General features: G+C 35.5%; 1 protein-coding gene across 1 annotated transcript in view; it reads left to right on the forward strand.

Moving 5' to 3' along the window:
• Positions 1-5,228: 5,228 nt before the first annotated feature.
• LOC149803312 (uncharacterized) overlaps positions 5,229-24,348 on the forward strand; it is an 84,691-nt gene continuing 65,571 nt past the window's right edge. The window contains exons 1-2 of the mRNA XM_089953020.1: positions 5,229-5,423; positions 20,121-20,213. Coding sequence (XP_089809146.1) covers positions 5,360-5,423; positions 20,121-20,213 — 157 coding nt within the window. The 5' untranslated portion in view covers positions 5,229-5,359. The remainder of the gene's footprint in view (positions 5,424-20,120; positions 20,214-24,348) is intronic.

Consider the following 24,348-nt stretch of genomic DNA (forward strand, 5'->3'; position numbering starts at 1 on the left):
GAAATACAGCTTATTATCGGATTGCAGGTATATACTGATGAAAGGGCAACATATTTTAATTGTCCAATTTCTTATGCAGGGGGAAAGGAACACTTTATCATAGATTCTCTTGATTAGTTTTATTTTTATGTAATTTTTTTATTATCTAGTTTGGTATGATCACTATTTTATAAATCAAAAAATTAAAATAGTAGTATTATACGAAGGTCTTTAGCCGGGAACTAATTCTTATCAAACCAGACCGTACCCTTTAATTGATCAAATCAATGTTTAGACTTTTCCCTCATTGACTTTGTAGTTGTGGTGTTATCGTTCTCTTGATCTATAAAAACAAAAAAAAGTCGAGACACGTACCCTACCTTCTGTGACGTGTTATTCAAGTTTATTGTCATGCCATGGATTTTTGTTAAAAACATCGAAAGGAATCTCTTAAATCGTGTAATACAGCTGATGTCAGAAAAACAGATGTGACGAGAAAAAGGACAATGAAAGGGATAGAATTTCCAGCGATCGTTTATATGCAACATGTATGGACTTGCCAAATACTTGTAGCTATATTAATGCATCTCTTTCCACATTAATGCGCTCACGTGTTGTCTGGAGCGTTAACATTGTGTGATTTTTGGGACAAATCAATGGTTCAAGCCACAGCGATTGTAATGACAGATTTCAGATCTAAAGACACGTTATAATCACTGCATGACTAAGTATCACCCTATAATAATAAATAGTTGATGGTTCATACTAGTAGCAACTGGAATTTCAATGCCATACAATGAGTCAAATTGTGCCTATTGAAAGTTACTTTTCATGTCGCATTTGTTAGATTTATCTGTTGAATTTCGCAGCGGTTGTTTAAAGTATTATTTCCCATATCGAGCTTTTTACTTTTGAAATGACACAGGAATGACTGAAAGACATTGCAAGACATTGTTTTATGTTGACTCCTTTATTTACTCTTTCATCTATTCTGTATGTTGTCGATCACGTTACATATACTTTTTTAAGGCTGTCATAGGAAGACTGTCTGATCCATGATCAGGCGAAGTCATTTAGTCCCTGCAAAACCTACCTAAATGCCAAGAACGATGAGAATCTAGAAGTTTAAGAAATATCAGCAAATGAAAAACAAACCTAAACCTATCACAAATTTTCTGTGATGTTCAACCACAGGCCTTTGACGTTTATCGCTGTAGTAAGAAAATATCGGAACATTTGAGAAAAAGGATATATATATATATATATATATATATATATATATATATATATATATATATATATATATATATATATATATATATATGTGTGTGTGTGTGTGTGTGTGTGTGTGTGTGTGTGTGTGTGTCACAAGTCCAAAAGTATAGTCTTCCAAATGAATCCCAGTGTTGTTCCGAATGAATTCCAATCTTGAATGTGCCCATATGCCAATAACATTGAATGTGCAAATATACTAATAGCCTTGCTATATATCCGTGATATAATACAGATTGTCTTTAAATGAATTCATAATAATCCTGAAAATAATGATTACGTCCAAAATTATCAATGCGCGCTTTGAAATTCCAATAATTATTTAAATAAACAAATCCTCTAACATTATAACTGATCCCAAGTAAAAGATTCCACTAGACAGATGTTAAAATAGGAATGGATAATTCTGTTATTTACTACCTTTATATAAAAACGCGAGACACAATAAGAGGACCACGATGAGCTTCACACGTTCATTTCCAGAACATTCTAAGATGTAAATAAGGTTAGGTCTTCACTTATATTTTGGTAAAGAATATGACAATCATCAATATTTGTCCGCTTCGGTGCCTTATATTTTACAACTCTTAAAAGGATATTATGAATTACAGTATACCCAATGAATAAAGTTTATCGTTGAGTAGATATTCTAAGCTTCAATGCTTTTATTAATGTAAATATTTATACTTTAAACTTATGACTGACTAATATCGCAAGGGATATACGCTAAAACCTTAAATTCCGTTTGGGGTTGGGGTGCATTGATTTCTCTGGTCAAGTGAATAATATTCTTATGCTTTGTTTTCATAGTACTATCCAAAAATTTGGACTTATTTGACCTCACTTATTAATTTTATTTTTATACTAGGCCGGTGAATGTGGCATTACATTTGTCCATAAAAGCTGTCCCTTGCACCCTTAAATAACCTTGCAGTTTGATGTGTTCTGGTTCACCGATGGCCAAGAACTCTCTAAGCACGGTACAATGTATACAATCACACATTTGGATGAACAGCGTTCCAGAGGGCAAATACAGAAGTGAATATGATGATGCGCTCGACGTGACAAACGACGAGATCATAGTTCATGGAAGAGCAGGAACCCATGGGTCACTCATGAACAAGCTCCCAGTGGAATAACCATAACTCTGTGTGTGTGTGTGTGTGTGCGTGCGTGTTCCTATTCCTTGTCTTTTGAACTGCCGCTGCAGCCCTGGAACTAACGCCTTCAGAGCCTCCTTTGCATTGTTAGCACGCCTTTGGCATGGGTTGCTAAGTCCCCTGGCCTTGTTGCAGACTGGCAAGTTAAAGCCAAAAGGCGCGTTGTCATGTTTTGATGTACAGGGGGAAAAATACGAGTAGCTCCGTCTGGTCCCAGAGATCATAAGACATACAAATGTGGATCAGTTTCCCCTTTCACCTACTCTCCCCGGTGACTAATGTATATTTTTTTGCTGGACAAATTATACGTACAATATCATTTCTTAAGTAGGCCATGAAAGAAGAGAATTAAAATGAGTACGATAAACCTTTACAGTTGAGCCAAGACAAAGCCAAGAGCCGCTTGGTTATACAAGAGAATACGAGTATGATAACCTCACGGTACTAAATCGGAGTCGAAAATGGTAAGTTTAAACTTGCCAACAAGTGCCAGAAAGACAACAAAATGCTAATTAAGAATGTTAGACTTTCATGCTTGGAACATTGCTACTATTTGCAATAAACTAATTGACAGCACCATCTCCAAAAGAAAGTTTACATCTGCTGTTAATCATTTCAACAAGATTTGTTAAGAACCTTTAAGCGCAAAAAGTCAATGACAGCACCAATTAACATAAATGCAATCGAGCCAAAAACAATGCGAAAATAAAGAAATGAAGTTAGCACACACACACACACACACACACACACACACACACACTTATAATTTTATTCATTTAATATCTGTTACGCAAGCTTTGTAGGGCCTTCCAATGCAAAACAGTGTTAGAGCGGTAAAACCTTTGAAAAAACACAAAACAAAACGCAATGTCAAATTGACACTATAAACAATTTGTGAAAGCCTGTGCTAGATACAAAGATGAATGTGTGTGTGTGTGTGTGTGTGTGTGTGTGTGTGTGTGTGTGTTGCTTACATACATTGGGTTAAAAATTAATATTTCTTAGACTACCCTTGTGGATTATGATGTTAACTGGTTTACAGTATTTATGTGCAGAAATCATTACGCAAAGTACATCAAAATCAGAAGAAGATATATGGAGGATTGGTCAACTACTCGAAGCTATTTTCTGTTCATTAACATTTTTGTGCTTAGTTTGACGTGAATAATGAAGGAAAAACAGAAAATTATAAATATTGACAGAATTGTTTTGACTGGGATATTAATGGACTGGGGCAGTAAAGTAAGAGTTACCTGCATGGCTATCGATGGGCTACTAGGCATATATTTAACGTCATATTTAATTTTACCCTAGAATCTATTTGATTAAATTGATTTCTCTGCATTCTAGTTACATAATTATGTATGTATGTATGTATGTATGTATGTATGTATGTATGTATGTATGTATATATGTCTGATTGCTTAAATTAATTGTTATTTTATTCTTTTTAGTCGGTAAAATAACTATAACTTGGAAAGGTTTCTTATTATGTAAGCGCAACCGACTCTAAATAAAGTTGATATGTTTCTATTATCTGTTCGTACAAAGTTTGTCTATATCTATTATCTATGCGTACAAAGACTTTACACGGTCTTTTCACTAAAGTATTTTCTCGTGAACGAGACAAATGATCTATGAAGCGAGTGAAACTGTTCCAACTGAACGAAAACCAAACTAGGGTAAACAATTGCGTATTTTGTATTAAAACTTAGAAATATTGCCACTTAATATTAAATTATGTCCTCGACCCGTTGCCGTATCCTTCATTAAGTTTTCCTTTTTATACTATGGTTGCTTATTTCTAAGCTTTTTCCGACGTAAAACATGTATCCTGTGAAAATAATGAACTAATAATCTTTTCCAAAGTTAACCAGCGATATGACTGACACGCACCAGCAACCACACCCACACGTCGAGGGAATTATGCACACACAAAAACGTCAAACGCCAAGGAAATATTGAAATTTCAGTATTATTCTCTCTCTCTCTCTCTCTCTCTCTCTCTCTCTCTCTCTCTTTAATGGGTGATTAGTGTTCTTTTATTTAGTAATGCTGTGTTAAAGTGACTGCTTTATGCAATATCGTATTTATGTGACGTTTTTATTATTCGTCAACTTGCAAGCAAATTAAAAATTGGGGTGGGGGGTGGGGCACACGAGAGGGACGTGGAATTTAATCTATATAAATACAAGACCCCATCTATCAGGGGGTCTTTGACCTCAATGAAATTACAACAATCATCAGGTCTCTTTCGGATTTGACCGCTCCGGTGGCCTAGTGGTTGGAGCGTCCGCCTCGGATGCGGGATGTCGTGGGTTCGATCCCCGGCCGAGTCATACCAAAGACTTACAAAAATGGCACTAAAAGCTGCCTCGCTTGGCGCTCAGCATTAAGAGGTTAGTGTTAGGACTGGTCGGCCTGGTGTCAGGATAATGTGATTGACTGGGTTGGACATCATGCTACGTGTCTGCGGCATGATGTCACAGTGCTAGACATCACTATAAACTGCCACACTGCAGACATCTAGCGATATGACTGAAAAATTGTTAAAGCTACGTTAAAAATCCAAGTCACACACATACATACACTTTCAGATTTAAGTTGATTTCACTTTTATGAGCGAAACAAAATGCTCGTATATACGTCTCTTTAATTTAAAAAAAAAATCTTTTCTAAATTGTAACCATGTGTTTACATTTGTTTATTATCAGTTGTTTCCATGCACTTAAGTTTAGAGCGACGTGGCCCAAAGTGTTTGGCTCGTGAATTGATATGGGTAGAGCTAGAATATAATAGTGTACCGTTATAGATTTGTACCTATACCCGTGTAACCTGTTTAATCGGATATAGCTTCTTCATAGACTGTTCACAAACGAGTCGAAGTGCTTTCGACCAGGAAGTTTTGCTTGCTTGGGCAAAGTGAAAGAATGATGTGATTTGTGAATATGGCTGCATATTTACTTTTTGGGGTAGCGTTTATCTTCTGCCATGGAAACGTAGAGTCAGACAGTAAGTAAAATTTTCAGTACTGTTTTGCGAGTTAACATAACGATCGTTATCATTCAGAAGCTCTTCGAGATTATAGAACGTTTTTGAGAACCTATCTGGGACTTATAAGAGATTATTTTTTAAGACTGTACAAACTGAAACATTCACATCTGTCACACACACACACACACAAACGCGCGCGCGCGCGGGCGCGCATATGCAATTTCAGTCAAAGTAGTCGTCTAATATTCCCTGCAGTACCAACAATGCCAGAAGTATGTATGTATGTATGTATGTATTTCTGATTGCTCAAATCGATTGTTATTTTATTCTTTATAGTCGGTAAAATAACTATAATTTAGAAAGGTTTCTTATTATGTAAGCGCAACCGACTCTAAATAAAGTTGATATGTTTCTATTATCTGTTCGTACAAAATTTGTATATATCTATTATCTATGCGTACAAAGGCTTTACACGGTCTTTTCACTTAAATATTTTCTAATGAACGAGACAAATGATCTATAAAGCGAGTGAAACTGTTCCAACTGAACGAAAACCAAACTAGGGTAAACAATTGCGCATTTTGTATTAAAAATTAGAAATATTGCCACTTAATATTAAATTTTTCCTCAACCCGTTGCCGTTTCCTCCATTAAGTTTTCCTTTTTATACTATGGTTACTTATTTCTAAGCTTTTCCGAGTACAACATGTAACCCGTGAAAATAATGAACTAATAATCTTTTCCAAAGTCAACCAGCGAAATGAATGACACGCACGTACACCCGAACCCACACATCGAGGGAATTATGCACACACAAAAACGTCAAGGGAATTGCGAAATTTCAGTATTCTCTCTCTCTCTCTCTCTCTCTCTCTCTCTCTCTCTCTATCGTTAATGGTGGATTTTGTGTTCATTTATTTAGTAATATATATATATATATATATATATATATATATATATATATATATATATATATATATATATATATATATATATATAGTTGGGATACAGAATTTGAGCGGCAACCATTATCAGCATTTGAACCTGTCTCTATGGATTTCGTACGTACAATCGTGATGAAGAGTGCACCAAAGTCATGTGAACTTGATCCAATTCCAACATCACTGCTGCTTGAGTGCTTAGATCCAGTATTGCCTTCACTAACTGATGTTATTAATACCTCTCTCTCATCTGGGGAATTCCCATCATTTTTCAAAACTGCCATTGTAAAGCCTCTGCTGAAGAAACCAGCACTAGACCATAACGATTTAAAGAACTACCGCCCAGTTTCTAATCTCCCATTCATATCAAAAATCTTAGAAAAGGTTGTTCTATCCCAGCTTGTATCTCATCTAAATTCAAACAGTCTTTTTAGCAATGTACAATCTGCATATCGCCCTTGCCACAGTACTGAAACTACTCTTCTAAAAGTAGTTAATGACATTCTCTCTGCATTGGATAGCGGAAAGATTACAGTCCTCACCCTCCTTGATTTGTCTGCACCATTTGACACAATAGACCATGATATATTACTTCACCGTCTCCAGCATGTATTTGGCATTCATGATACAGCCTTACTGTGGTTCAAGTCCTACTTGGTCAACAGGACACAAATTGTATCTGCAAATGGAATACACTCCAGCCAGTTGATCTATGTTGTGGTGTTCCACAGGGGTCTGTTCTCGGACCCGTTCTCTTCATTCTGTACACTCAGTCGCTCTCAAGTGTCATAGATCATCATCCAGTGTCTCACCAATTGTACGCTGATGACACCCAAATATACAAATATAGCCACCCAACTGAAGTTGATGCTACCATCCAAGGTGTACTGATGTGCATTTCTGATGTGTAATCATGGATGACATGTGACAAGCTGCAGATGAATGATGATAAAACTGAGGCCATTCTGATCACAACAAAAAGACTTTCTCATTCACATCCTTTACCTCAAACAATAAATGTCAGCAACGCCAACATTAAATTCACACAATCAGTACGAAACCTAGGTGTTACTCTAGACAGTACTCTCACATTGCACCAAGATGTCATGAACATATGCAAGGCTGCAAATCTTGAGCTGATACGCATCAGCTCAGTTCGCAAATATCTTTCAGTTGATGCCATTAAAACACTTGTGTGTTCATTAGTACTTTCAAGACTGGACTATTGTAACTCAATTCTGTCTGGTTCATCTCAATATCTACTCCAGAAACTTCAAAAAGTTCAAAACACAGCTGCTCGGATCATACTTAGAGTACCACGATCAGAGCACACCTCCCCGCTGCTCTATACCCTACACTGGCTATCCATTCGATCCAGAATCAAACACAAAATTTGTTCTCTGTGCTACGTTTCACTGTCGGACTCTAGTCCAACATACCTATTCGACCTCACCCATGTGTACACACCAGCAAGGTACTTACGCTCCTCTTCTGACAATCGTATACTCATTATTCCCACTATGAAAACAAAGTCATATGGACAGCGTTCTTTTGCATACCAGGGCTCAGCAACGTGGAATGAATTGCCCACTGAACACTTAGACACAAAGACACAGTGATCACATTGAAGACTGCTCTCAAAACTCACTTATTTCGACTGCAAGAACAAACTTAAAGACCTAATAATGTTTCTTACCTGAAATATTCTCAGCATCTTTTTTTTTAATTTTATAATGTTTTTCTAATTTCATGGTGTTTGTTTTTGTAATAATATCATTATATGTTTTTTTTATCTTATAGGTGTTGTCTAATGTTGTAAAGCGCTTAGAGCTTCTAAAGATTAGGCGCTATAAAAGTCCTCATTATTATTATTATTATTATTATTATTATATATATATATATATATATATATATATATATATATATATATATATATATATATATATATATATATATATATATATCATCTTCATCATCATCATCGTCATCATCATCATCGTTCCGTGCTAATAGGTCTAAGGACAGAATGTGTTTGTTAATTGTGTTTGTCCTTTTAAAAAGGGGCTTCCTTAAAGGATAATACATGCACATTCACAAGCTTAACGCCCCGTACTGTTATGCATATAGTATTGGACTTTTAAGCCCGCATTAGTTCAGTTCGCAGAGCATCTGACTTGTAATCCAAGGGTGGCGTGTTCTATAACAACCCGGGTCAGCCCGGATCGGTTGCCTAGGTGTGACCTTGATAAAGTGAAAGTTTCTTTATCTCCCAGGTCGTCGGTATGATATAGCCAATCTGTTTAAAGCACCATGCCCACCCCACCCACCCCACCCCCACCCGGGCCTAGAAAATCAACTTGTAGGGTACATAATAAATCTTGTGATTAAACTGTCTATTTACATACCAGGAGGATGGAATTAATTTGTGAACATTCTGGTGTAGAAGTAAGAAAGGGGTGGGGTGTCGTTGTGCCGGTGTCATATCTACGTCTATAATCAAATGTAGGCCACTGTAATTCTGTTGTTGTTGTTGTTGTTGTAGGGTTTAACGCCATTTTTCAGCACACGATAGGCTATACATGGCGGCCAGTATCAATGGCGGAGGAAGAACCCAGGAAAACCCCGGAAAGAACCACCGACCCACGAGAAGCTACTGGCAAGCTTTCTCACATACCCACATTGGCCGAATCCGAGACTCGAACCCACGCAGTCAGAGGTGAGATGGCAGTGATCCGTAACGGACAGCGCTTTAGACCACTCGGCCACTCGGGGCCCCCTGTAATTCTGTAAAAGAAGGTATTTGGAAGGTGTGAAGCTTACATGGTCACAGGATAGCGGCTGTTTAGAATTATTATTAATCCGTCCATTTTAAAAAATAAAAATGTTATTATTCTGTCCATATTTTTAATAAAATATTTATTAATGTGTCCATTTTTATTATAAAATTTGATTAACCTGTCCATTTGTAAATAAATTTTTTTAACTGTCAATTTTTTTAAATACAAATTTTATTAATCTGTTTTTATTAGGAGTTCTACTGATAAGTCCATTTTTTAAAATCTCCCTTACACTATACAAAAATTACACAATTGTGATCCAATTTCGTAGAACGATTTTCTTTAGATTTAGCTTTGAAAGCTTTATTACCCATTTTTCATAGAGATAAATTATATGTAGTTTTAAAGGCCCCGGGTGACCTAGTGGTCTAAGGCTCTCGCCTTTACAGGTCACTCACATCTCATCTCTGTCCGCGTCAGTTCGAGTCTCAATTCGGCTAAGATGGGTATGTGAGAAACTCGCAGTAGCTTCTCGTGTGCCGATGGTTCTTCTTCGGGTTCTTCCAACATCAGAATACACTGGCTTCCATGTATATCACCGTATCATTTGCTGAAAAATGGTGTTAAACATACAAAACAAAAACAGTAAGTAGCTTTAGAACAGATGATGTTAAATTGTCTAAGATTAGGATTTACTTTGATCTCGCCAAAAGTATTTTTATATATTTAGTAGGTTTCATGTTATTACGTAATTTTAATGGAACATATTGTAATAAAATATTCAACACTTTCACAGCATGTATAAAGGACGCTATCGTACGAGCGACAGAAACTTAAATCGGATATATCTGAAAGAAACTTAAAAACGGTTAGGTAAAAAATAGCACAGTGTGGGGGTATATGGGTAGAATTTTAAAGTACTTTTCAGCGTTTACTTTCAGTACCAATATTTTTTATAAAATCTAATGACAGAAAGAAATACAAATGTTTGGAAGGATATAGTAAGGAGATCCGATGTTTTTTCTTTTTTTTTCTTTCGCTCCAGTACCTCTGTTCGTAAAGCGTTGAACTCGTAATTCAAAGGTCTCGGGTTCGATGACGCAACTATGCAAAGACCATAACAAGAGGAAACGTAAACTTATCTCAGTGAAAAGTGGGTTGGATGCAGACGTCCTCAACGTTATCAAAGTCTTTATATTGCTCCCATCACCCCTTTCCCCATTTTATATTTGTGGTGCTGTGTATGAAACAATGGCAAGCAATAATTCGGAAAGGTTCGACATACGCCACTTTGCCTCAGATTGGTATTTTCTTCTCTTTTCTTCAAATACGGCAAACAATGCTCGCACAAACGCAGGCAGAAAAATGAAACGTGTGCGGCTGAAAGTTGCCACACTAGTAACAGCAAAGATAAGAGAGAGAGAGAGAGAGAGAGAGAGAGAGGTATTAATTATTCAAATCCTGGAATGAAACTTTAGATTATATTTAAACTAATCAATGACTTTGACTTGAAGAAATATACGTTGTATTTTAGCATATATACTGATAATATATGTTTATGAGCCTGTCGTATTGAAAATACTTCTCTTTTAAATTTAATTTCTTTTCTTGTAATGTACATTTTTCCGTGAGTGGTGTTTGTATCAAAAGTTTCAAATGACTGCGCTTAAGCTTTCAAAGAGTGAACTATGTTTCAAAGAAATACCTGTAATAATAAATAAATAACAGTTGCTCTCTCCTGGTCCGAAGGGAGTTTCCAGGGTGTCCGGAATCGCTCACCCGCTAAAATACAAATGAAAATATATGTACACATCTACAAATGCAAAGTCACTGGTCAGGTGAAATTTAACCTTCGTTTTATTCTTGCGGACGTTTATTGGATATTATGGACACAAACTTTTGCTATGGTGCCCTTTCGAAGAAAGTCAAGGCCCTTCTGAAATTTTGGACTCCCTCTCTGAACACTCGACCTGGTCTGTCCCTGCTCCCTTACAGTGTATTTCTCATGTAGACATACAGGGCACCCGGAACTGACTGTATGGAAAAATGGGAACCAGTCTGGAAATGGGTGAAAGAAAGTAGAGTATATATGGGTTTGGCTGGCCAGGATTGGTTGATATTGAAAGTTATATTTTAGGAAAAGAATCTTTTGAGACCTTACCCTAGTTGCAACTAAGAGAGAGAGAGAGAGAGAGAGAGAGAGAGAGAGAGAGAGAGATTATTGATGAAATTCCAGTCCTTTACCAAGTCTTGAGTTTGGAACACTCGTTAATGAAATTAGCTCCTGACTGGTGCAGAACTGAAAGTACATGTTTCACTCACAAGTAGGTCCAGATAAGGCTGCGGCTCATATCCAGAACTGCCATCCGGGATACATCTCTACTGAAAAATATAGTATTGATCATGAGCACTCAAAAATTTAAAGTTAGCGAATTTTCAATATCATTGTATTTGCATAGGTTTACTATGGTAACTGAATTAGTACCGTGAGTCTTATAGCTGGTGTTTTCAACAGTCACGTGATCATTGTAAAATGCTCTGATATATGAGTTGACCTTACCAATAAAAATATTCTGTATTGGACCTAGATAATCCCTTCGTAACCTGTTAAAAAACAGTGTTACACATTTTCATAGTATTAACGTTGGCATGAAGTTTTGTATCCAGTTTATATTAAAGCTTGCATTTAACACGTAACAATTTTTATTTTAAAGTGCATTTAACCTGTAACAAGAAAGGAACTGTTTATCTTTACGAGTTTTAATATCGAGACTAATCGGCAATTTAATAGCATGCAACATCTTGTTTTCATTCAGTGTTTACTTTTCAAAGAAAACTGCATATTATTTTCGTTCAGTATTTACTTTGAAAATAAAGTTACATCTTGTTTTCATTCAGTATTTATTTTTAAAATAAATTTACAATTTCGTTTCGTTCAGTATTTACTTTTAAAATAAAGTTACAGCTTGTTTTCGTTCAGTATTTACTTAAAAAAAAACTATCCATGTTTTGATTCAATATGTACTTGTAAAAAAGTCTACCCATGTTTTCATTCCGTACTTACTTTTAAAATAAAGGTTTTTCATGAAGCATATGCGTTACGTTTCCTTGTATTCTATGCAGTGGATTGTTTCTTTTTTAAATCTACATTGAAGCATGCACATTATGTCCCCTTATATTCCATGGAGTGGATTTTCTTATTATTATTATCAAATCTATATGTTAAACCAATAACCTCATGGACCGATACACCCATTTTCTATTTACAGTGAATACTATGTAGGTCCTACTTGTATGTGTTTGCCACACACTTTTCTATTATTATGTCTCATCGACAGAGAACTTAAATATTTGTCATATATAAAAACCGCAGAATTACTGTGTCACCGTATGTAACAGATATTGTACAAGTTTTCAGATTGATTTGTAATGCAAATTAGATATGATTACCCCCCCCCCCCCAAACAAACAACAAACACCCCCCCCCCCCAACAACAAAATGCTTCACTGCACATATATACATGTTGGTACATGTTCAAGTTTTTATGCTAATATTCATTTGTCCAACACATAATAATGCAAATGAACAATACTAGAAATAGTAGATTGCATATATATGTACCCACAAAGAAAAACAAAAATACATACTGAGTTTAATATGAAAAGAAGGGAGGCTATCGAAAGGTCTACGTGATGGTATGGTCGGTTTTAAGACTGGTTGCATGACAGCAGGTACTCTGAACCGCATTTTTTTTATCAACCAGCCTCTCGAGACAGTACTAATTCTTTCCTCCTATTCAGCAGGATAAATGTTAGCAATATTCTACTTAGCATATTAAAATAGCCGTGTTCTCTTCTTCATCACAGACCGCTCCTATGGCCTAGGATGCGGGACGTCGCGAGTTCGAACCCCAGCAGAGTCATACCAAAGACTTATAAAATTGGTTTAGCAGCTGCCTCGCTTGGTGCTCAGCATTAAGAGGTTAGTGTTAGGACTGGTCGGCCTGATGTCAGTATAATATGACTGGGTGGGACATGATGGTAAGTGTCTGCAGACATCGTAGTGATCAATCTGATTAAAATCAGATATCAGCGTCCTACGTGAAGATCTGACGACGACCGCTTAGGGGTCATGTTCTGGTAACCTTTGAATTAGCCAATGGAAATGCAGCTTTAACAAATCTGAAGGTGGATCAAATCGTTCGGTACACATTCATGCTCTTCATCCGGTCTCCAAACGCGAAGAGAAAATACTTCATCTGATTGGCTGATAAAATTAGCTCTTATGGTAATAACATCGATTGCCAGAACATGACCCCTAAGCGCTCGCTGTCAGATCTTCATGCATAACTGTGGAGATCTGATTTTAATTAGGCTGTCGTAGCGATATGACTTAATTTTTTTTTAAAGCTACGTTAAAAATCTTTACACACACCTTCATCACTACTCGAGCGTGTTCTATTTTCGTTTGTAATCTACTGTTTGTACTAGTATGTTCTTGCACAGAGACACATAATTACAAAGGCATTCATATTGGCTACGTATTACAAAAAACGTTGCTTTGAGCATTTGCCCAAATCCTAATGTATTTGTTGACTCATGTTTATCATAACAAATTAATAGAGTGTCTGACAGAGATAATAAAAGGGAGCAGAGAAAAGGTTATAAACTTGAAAACGTATAGCCTTTATTATAATGACTAGAACGAAAAAGTAAAAAGATAGATGAATAGACAGATTGACTAAGGAAGGAATGCGTGTTTAATAGTTAACAATGTCACCGAAGACATTTCCTTTTAAATTTTGTGCTGGACTTCACATCTAACTTTGCCTCTTGTGATGGTCGTAAACATATTGGAATTTATTATATATGTATATATTTCATAATCAGATATTGAAATAAGCGAAAGAAAACTAATAAAGCCTCGCAATGGTGACTATATAACTGTTGGAACTATTCTCTTTTCCTGTATCTGCACTTCTGTATTTTAATAAAACTTGTAGTTTAAGTATTTAAACCTACATCGTTTTTCGTGTTCTTCTTGCTATGTCTGTCTGTCTGTCTCATATAATGTCAACGAGAAGGTACCATAAAAGTTGCCAAAGAACAAAAGCCAAACAAGATAAAGAAGGCTTCAAGCATTAGTCTAACTTTTCAAAATAATTTTTCACACGAATAGTACAAATTGTCAGTGTCTGAACTTACATGACCTGTTTCTATGAGATAATAATTGTCACCCATACATAATCTACTATACGCTGACAAATCAGGGATAGGCGAGAGTTGCAAACCGAAATTAAGCGACAATTGTAATTTTGAGTACAGTGTCTCTTACCGAACTAGACTGCAAGCTTGCCAAGGCTAGACGCGTTTGAATGCAGCAATAAAACAAAATAAAGAAACTAAATCGTTACATATATAGATATGTTACGACTCTGTGGTCATAAACTAAGTAACAGAAAGAAACCAAACCAACACATTTTTTGTAAAACTTAACAAACAATTTAATTGTCATTGTTAAAAATTAAAATATGAAAGGAACTTACAATATTAAGAAGCGCTTCCAAAATAATCCTGATAAAGTTATATGAAAGTAAAAACAGAATGAAAAGTTCCGTATAAATTTAAAAACCGGAAATATATTGGTCCGCCAAGAATCGTGACGTTGTCCAAGACTCCTTTGAATCATTCACAACAGTCCCAGAATAATATTATAGCCCAAAAAACGAGCACTTTCTATTTCCACTGAACAGTCCAAGCAAATGTTTTTCCTCTCGCTCAAATAGCAAAGTACAACATAAAATATGTCTGCAGACTTACAACAGGAAGACAAGAAATCCTTATATGCACCTTCTATTACGACTATATTTCACATCACAGATCTTACTACTTAGTTTCTCTAGAAATTGCCTATTCATGTGACCTAGTCCAACCAATGGGATGTTAGTGTATTCTTCTAGAACCGCACAAGCCCCATAAGCCAATGGGAAATTAACCCAAAGTAGTTATAAGTCTTATTGTTAAAATTATTATTTGTAATTATCAACACATATGTCAACAGATAATTTTAGAGCATATAATAATTTTACGCTCTTAACAGACCCAGTCATGTAGACAAAAGCTAACTACAAATAATCTGTACAATTTACATACATACATGCATACATACATACATACATACATACATACACTCATTAAAAGCTTTTATTTATAGTCGTTACGCTCTCTGAAATCTGTCAGATATAACCGCTCTGTGATGTTTCTACAAGATTTCCACCACAACAATGCTCATTGTATCAACAAGGAATCTATTTACCAAAATCAAAATTTTTTTTCTTCTTATGAAAACAGTCATTCATTTAACAAACTACACAGATTTAAGCATTATATGAAGGAGCTTAATTCATAGAAGCCTTTATCCTAAACTTAATGGCATAATTTTGTAACTATTTTTATCGATGTAGTACTGTATCCATTAATCGCACTGACTCTAAATAGGAAACGAAAATCCACACAAATAGACGGATATATATATATATATATATATATATATATATATATATATATATATATATATATATATATATATATATATATATATATATAAGAAAATCTACGTTCTTTGAGTAGAAGTAAGGAAAGTTTCACTTGTGAACTCGCCACTCGTATAAATGCAAAGTTTCCATTTCACTGGTGAACTATTTCTTTATACATATTCCAAAACGTAGATATCTTCTATGCATATCATTTTAATGGCTTCTTAAAACTCCATTGCAGGATTACGCAAAAAAGTACCAAAAGAGTAACAAGCATAAGTATTGTAATGTTTTTAAAGGCGATGACATTAAAACAAAGCAAACAGGAAAAAATAAATTAATAAAAATTTAAGTAGATTTTAAGGTTGCTTTATCAGATTTCAAACTGGATATTCATGGCTATTTATGTAAGAAAAAATACTATAGAGTTCAGATTGAAGGAACTCCTTAGGTACATAGTCACTTTAGAATATATCCCTATCCATCAATCTAATAACTGGGTCACATTAAATCTCTCTCTCTCTCTCTCTCTCTCTCTCCACAAGCTGATATTAAGTTTGTCCTTTTTTATTTATCCCTAATTTTACAATTTAACATAATAATTGCTTTGCTACATGATTATATCCATCCATAAAAATGCATATTTACATGTCTTCTGTTCGTTTTCAATATCGACCTGTCTTCCATCCACCTTCCTTGCTTTTAATATATACCCGTCTTCTATGCACCTTCCTTGCTATCAATATCTACCTGTCTTCTATGCGCCTTCCTTGTTATTAATATCTACCTGTCTTCTATGCACATTCCTTGCTAATACTATCTGTCTCCTTTGCACCTTCCCTGCTATCTATATGTACCTGTCTTCTGTGCACCTTCCTTGCTATCAATATCTACCTGTCTTATATACACCTTCCTTGCTATTAATATCTACCTGTATTATATGTACCGTCCTTGCTATTAATATAGACAAGTCTTCTGTCCACCTTCCTTGCTATTAATATCTACCTGTCTTCTATGCGCCATCCTTGCTATCAATATCTAGCTGTCTTGTTTTCACCTTCCTTGCTATCAACATCTACCTCTCTTCTTAGTACCTTTCTTGTTATCATTATCTTCCTTGCTATCAATATCTACCTGTCTTCTATGCACTTTCCTTGCTATTAATATCTACCTGTCTTCTATGCACCTTCCTTGCTATTAATATCTACCTGTCTTCTCTGCACCTTCTTTTGCTTTCAATTCATACTTGTCTGTCCATCTTCCTTGCTATCAAATATCTACCTGTCTTCTTTGCAGCTTACTTGCCATTAAACTGTATTAATCCGTTTGTCTGATTTACAATCTAATCTATGCATTTATATTTGAGGATCAAATAACATAAGAAAATTTTACGAAAAAAGTGACTAACAATTATTTAGTCCTAATCTTCAGATGAATAATATTATATTTTATAAATTGCCTTAAGACAATATATATTTATCTTCCCCAAAACTACACCAATTACCTGTATACCAACTATTACCTTTACCTTATATTTACTTTATATTATAATACCTTCTATATTACCTTTACACAAACTATATCTATCTGTCTTAAAACTACACAAAGGACACAAAATTAACTTGACACAAAATATAATTATTTGCCGTAAAACTACACCAATGTTACAATTTACCTATACATAAAAATTATCTGCCCTAAAACTACACCAATGACACAAATTACCTTTGTAAAAAATATTGTTATTGTCTCTAAAATGACACAACTGGCACAAATTATGTTTACATAAAATTAAATTTTCTCCCCTAAAATGACACAAACGGCACAACTTTTAGCAAAGATGTTGAAACAAAACTACCTTGCATAAGATGTAATTTAAGTCTGAATATAATAAAAGAAAAACATGTAATAGTACAAGCTATATTTTTAATTCATTGTCGTATACTTTGGCATTGCAGATTTTCTTATGTTATTAACTTATTGATTTATATTCTCACCTGAGATGAATGTCAAAAGGTGATAAATAGTGGATACAATGTCCGTCCGTCTGTCAACTTCTTCTTAAAGGTTTTTAATCACGCATGCAGTAGGGGTGATGGGGGGGAGTACTATTCCTAGAGAGTTATGGTTCATGAGCTCAAAGTCCAAGGTAACAGGGAGCAAACGTTTAAATATTAGGTGCGTGGTCAACGATTAAAGTATTTGGATCTGGTAGTACTATCTGTTGTTGCCATTGATGAATTGACACGAGATAAATCGAAGATGTTTAACAAGGGATTTAAGTATAGCTAGTGGTAAGGAGGTCAAAGGTCAATGTCACAGGGTCAGTTTCTTTTAATTTTGTGGGACAGGAGTGAAAGAAGCAGTAGTAGTACATTGGGGGTTTTGTCACTGCCTAGCAGCACGTATATTTCTGCAAGATTCTGCTACGTCACGCACAAAGCCCCATCACTACCTCCATCTAGTAATATTTTATGTCACTCCCTAGTCGCCAAGAGTGCGACAGGTCCAGTATTATTTGATATAGATACTCCCTGTCACCAGATGTTTGACGGGCTGGCACGTGTTTGTAAAACTTTGCTGTTCTATGACTGAAAAATAAAAATAAGATTCCAGCTAAGAGATGGTATGTACATAAACACACCACCGTGCCATACCCAGCATTGCTCGCGAGTGAAGACATTGATAATAGATACGTTCTGTAACACACACACACACACACAGGCACGCACGCACGCACGCACGCACGCACACACACACACACACATACATACATACATACATACATACATACATACATACATACATACATACATGTCATGATTGTCCTTAATATTTTAAATATACACTACAAAATTTGATCTAATTCGCCGTTAGATTGATTAAGAACGTTTTTAAAATACTCAAACGATTCCAGATTTTATACTTTTTCAGGCATTTCAAACGAATGGAGTCAAGCTAGACTGCTTGTTGGCCCCAAACATTTTCAGTATGATCCTCTCTCTGCAATGCTCACAGACGTCTCCCGTGACAATGCTATCGACATCAAGTACTGATCTGATGACAAGCTCTTCAGTCCGAGGAAACAAAGCGCAAAGACAAAGTCACGAGAAGTGAGTGTCCAAGATCTCATATTTACCGATGATTGTTCCCTGAATGCTGAATCCATACGACTCTAAGATGCAGCAGAATATGAGTAATTTCTCTTCTGCTTTTGACCATTTTGGTCTCAGAATCAATATCAAGAAGACAGATGATGCACCAGCCGGCATCAGGAAAGTCTTACGTAGAGTGTGTCGTCACAGTGAAAATCCAAACCTTTCAGGTAGTGGACAAAACCACCTACATCACTGTCACGTGCAGTCCACGTCGATGATGAAACCAACATCAGAATTGCCAAAGCAAGCGTGGCATTCGGTAGACAACGCGTAAATGTGTTGGAGCGCAGAATCATCACTCCACAAACAAAACCGAAGGGCTATTAGCCATTGTGCTGTCGACCTTGATGCATGCATGCGAAACTTAGTGTACGTACACCATTCCTAGAAGCTGCAACGTTGTCACGTGGACTGCATGAACAATTCCAAGGATCCACACTCTGCTGATAAAATCATAGCTGAGATGGCCAGGGCACATCACCAGAATGTCAGATGGTCGACTGCCAAAAAATATCTTCTGTGAGTTGAAGGAGGGAAAGAGTGAAGGAAAGCTTCTAAGACTCACTCAAGTTCTCCTTGAAACGCTTCAACATGCACAACGGGGAGATCATGCATAGGGTAGTTTCGCCTTGCGCAGTCTCCATTCTAGAGCAACAGAATATGAGCGGAGTAGAAATGCAGATGCAGTGCAGATGCACAAGCAGTATAAATCTCAGAACTGTAACACGTCCACTGTTGATCAAATGGCATTTCCTGTCCATTTTACTACAGACAGTTCAGAACAAAAATTATCAATTAGCCACTGACGTGCTCTCAGAAAGCAAACCAGTTAATGATGTTATGGTCCTATTCGAGCTCGAACAATGAACAAAACATTACACAATAAAATAAACATATGAATGAACGGTTTTAGGTGGAGGGCGTAAAAAAGTAGGTGAGGGGTTTCTAAGACGGATCCTCATTGGGGACCTAGAGGTCATAAGCCCATTTAGCTCATGTATTTAAACATTTTCACGGCAGAATTTTAACGTTCTAATTGTAAAAATATCCCTCACGTTAGAAAACGCTCCAGTTGTTTCGCTCTCATATTTTGTAGCGTGGGTGGAGAGTACAAGCTCCGGCATGTACATTCATTGAAAACGTTTTTGTAAGTTAAGGCAAACCCCGAATTAAATATATTGGAGTCTTAGAGTCTGTATGATTATTATTATTATTATTATTATTATTATTCACTGAATTAAATATATTGGAGTCTTCGAGTCTGTATGATTATTATTATTATTATTATTATTATTATTTTCAGCTGTACTCTTCCGTTCCAATGAGAGGTTTAATATCGTTTCCGAATCAAATGTGACCACCAACGCAGAAGAGTTCAGGGACCCCAAAAACACAGGTGCGTATGCACGGCCTAGATTTATATTACTGTACCCCTACTATTACCCTTATCTATTCTTGAGCGACTTAGTTGAGAATAGCTGGAATTGTATTGCAGGTGACTATACTTGCATCTGACGCGTTGTAATGAAAGTGTATAATTGGAAAAGCTACGGTTGGATTCCCTTCCCAAAAAAACAACATATAAACAATACTAAAAACGAGTGATTGATAACGATGAAAAACATGGGTACTGTTATTCTGTAGTGGTAACTGTATTATTGCCTAAGTTTATTAGAACGTTTTAGTGCTATCTTTTCCTTCTAATGAGACAGCCACATATTGTTTATGGCTAAAATTTGTCATAATCCGAGATAATGCCATTGTAAATTTGTTTTTGTATGGTGTATGACTTAAGATATCAGGTATAACCGTAATTTCCCTTACTGTACAGCCTTGGACTTAAGAAATCAGGTATAGCCATAATGTCAGTTCCTGTGTAGTATAGGACTTAAAATATCAGGTATAGCCATAATGTCAGTTCCTGTGTAGTATAGGACTTAAATATCAGGTATAGCCATAATGTCAGTTCCTGTGTAGTATAGGACTTAAGATATCGGGTAGGGCCGTACTTTCCGTTACTGTATATTATAGTTTATCAGTCTCAGAAAACCTTAATTATAGTAAATAAGTAATCGTAGAATCAAGAACTTATTTTTCTGACTCTAAAAAACAAAACGATGTGAACTTGAATATCGTGTGGTAAGTTATTGAAATGAGATGGAAGTTTTGTTTTTATGATCACTGCTAAATAATTTTAAGTCTGATTTGCGAGTGACGAGCAAACTATTTGGCAGTAGAATGTACTCCTGTGTAGAGCAGAACAGATTCCTCATTGAAATATAACGCTTTCAGTCTGATATGTGTGTACCGTGTTACAGACTCTTCCGTCAATATCATATCACACTTTCAATCTGACACGTGTGTACCGTGTTAGAGACTCTTCGGTCAGTGTCATATCACATTTTCAATCTGATACGTGTACCGTGTTACAGGCTCCTCAGTCAGTGTCATATTACGTTATATCAGTCCCACAGGCTTGCTTCATAATTTCATAGATCAAGTATTCATTGGCCATGCATTCACAAGCATCATTTGGGATGTTGCTTTACGCATCTTCTTTTGATCATTGTTTTTCTCTACTTTGCAAGACAAGGATTTAAAAAAAGAGGCAGTAATGATTAAAATCAATAATTATAAGGTGATAGCTCTTTGGGTCTTTTTTTTTTTTTGGCTTGACAAGGAATGGATCATCCAAAGTAGACACTGTCGTGATCAAATTAAAGGAGAGAAAAGAAAGTAATGACACATAAAACCTACTTGTGACCATTGATAATGACGATACAGTTTTTCTCTTTGAAAATGTAATGATGTTGAATGCTTTCGTATAAAGAATAAAACTTGAACTTTAATGATGGTAAAACTAAAATAGTCATATTTGGTATACGAAGACCTAGTATATACTCTTTCTTGCAGTTACGATTATATCGAAATAGTTGACCAAACCCTATTTTTATAAATTATAGACTCTGAGTAGGAACTGGAGGAAGACAATAATTTGATACGTCTGAAACAAATGTGAAGTATGCTAGATATCATAATATAATGTTAATAGTTCCTTCAATTTAATATTCTTTTGGTATTTTTTCGAATACTATACATGCTCCTTCGTCGAGTTTGTCTATACCTTGATCATCAAATCTTTAGAAGATTTACAATATCTATTTGTTTTTGTGTTTTGTAGAATATAATCATTCTTATAAAAATGATTTTCAGATTCTATCAATTCAAAATCTTCACACATCCCTGGAATCTATTGTGCTGAAAAATGTGCAAAAGGATCGCATTGCTTTCATCGTTATTTTCATAGTTCGACAAGTCTGTGTACCCTTTCACGTGTTTGATGAGATTTACTTTCGGTGCAACGGCATGATTATTTCGTTGATAAATGGACGAAGGTCAACTGGAGAATGATCCACGATTGTATTTATGGAATATACTAAGAATCAACCTGTTAAAAAAGCTGTTAAATCAGTTATAAAGGAAGAATGAAAATGAGATTCAGTAGACCGTTGTCATTTCTGGTAATGCTCGTGCTATTACATTTTCCAAACATTGCTTGATGTTGCAGTCTACATTTGGAATTGCCAGTTAGCAGATTCCATCCGTCGTTACTTTATATAGTTCACAGATTGAACTGAAAGCAGATTCCTTGATTTAAAGTGTAATTATATACGTTACTGGGTGTTCGTCATCTTAGCATTTATGGATTTGTTTTAACAGGCTTTCATAAATCCAGCGTGGAAACATTTTGTTGATCTAGATCGGATATATGAAATTATGAACGTGTAATAACATAAATAGTGCCAAACTCATCACAACTACGTCATTTTAACTTGCACATTTAAAGACTGTTACTATAAATGCAACAAAACACACGAGTAAAATTTATGCTATGATTTTAATGACATAGCTGTTAACTTTGATGCAGTCCTGGCTGTAACAAGTTGTCACCTTTGCCGAGAGTCAAACAGAAGACCTTTAGATCTGTAATCCCCGCGATAGACCTATACCAAGCGGCGTCAGTTACTAACAAACTGTAAACAATAAATTATATAAGTTTTGCATACATTGTAAGATCTTTGCACTGCTCAAGGCAAGCAACTGCAAAAGTGATCGTATCGAAGGTATGAGTGCAGATCACGATACTTTCCTTAAATCAGTCAGGCTTGGTGATTTTTCGGTCAATGTCACATTTGTAACTTTTCATCCCTTCCATTTTGTTTAGTAAAATTTCAAATAGCATAATAGTAGGTATGCACGAGACAATATATATGTTTTTTTTAATGCATAATCTCAACTTATTCTTATTGCCCCAGTAAATATCAATGTTTATAAATCAGCCTTGCTTTGCCAGTAATTATTGATTTTTAGTATAGTGATGTCGTCTGTTAATGTGAAAACGTTTTATTTTTAAATTGTCATATCCCTGATTTAGTGAGTTGGTGTGAAAATGTTATACTGCGTCAATCATCTCATAAAGTTACTACTAAATAATACTTTATAAATCTCTATACATCCCATTTGATTCGTAAAAGAAAAGCTCATATCCTTTATATGTCGACAGGTTCTGAGATAATATAACTCTGAGATGGAATTTGGAGACTGCGTTTTCATTTAAAGTAAATCGAAATGACTTTTCAAGAAAGTCGTTTGTCAAAATCATTGCAGCTAGATTTCAAGCTTAAACTCAGGCTGAAAGGTTTTATTATTTCCCTTATTCACAGTACATTTCAAGTGATTTGAGTACTCAAGTGAAAGGTTTTATTCACTGTATATTTAAAGTGCTACATGTCTGCGGCATGATGCCCCAGTGCGAGGCATCACCTTAAACTGTCACACTGCAGACGTCTTGGCGATATGACTGGAATAATGTTAAAGCTACGTTAAAAATCTAAATCACACTAAATCACTCAAGCTGAAAAGTTATTACTTCCCTTACTCATAGCACGTTTCAAGTGATTTGATTACTTAAACTGAAGGTTTTATTATTTCCCGTATTCACAGAATATTTCAAGTGATTTGAGTACTCAAGCTGAAGATTTTATTATTTCCCTTATTTACAGTTCGTTTCAAGTGATTTGAGTACTCAAGCTGAAAGGTTTTATTATTTCCCTTTTTCAAAGCACATTTCAAGTGATTTGAGTAATCGAGCTGAAAAATTTTATTATTTCCCTTATTCACAACACATTTCAAGTGATTTGTGTACTCGAGTTGAAAGGTTTTATTGTTTTTCCTTATTCAGAGCACATTTCAAACGATATGAGTACTCAGACTGAAAGCTTTCATTGTGCACAACACATTTCAAGTGATTTGCGTACTTTAGCTGAAAGGTTTTATTAGTTCCCATATTCAGAGCACATTGCAAGTGATTTGAGTAATCAAACAGAAATGTTTTATTATTTTCCTTAATCACATCACATTTCAAGTGATTTGAGTACTCAGGCTGAAAGGTTTCATTATTTATCTTATCCAGAGCACATTTCAAGTGATATGAGTACTCAGACTGGAATATTATGTCCCTCATCAATTGT

The sequence above is a fragment of the Sinohyriopsis cumingii genome, chromosome 3, assembly GCF_028554795.1.
Source record: "Sinohyriopsis cumingii isolate HCF-2022 chromosome 3, ASM2855479v2, whole genome shotgun sequence".
Classification (NCBI taxonomy): Eukaryota; Metazoa; Mollusca; class Bivalvia; order Unionida; family Unionidae; genus Sinohyriopsis; species Sinohyriopsis cumingii.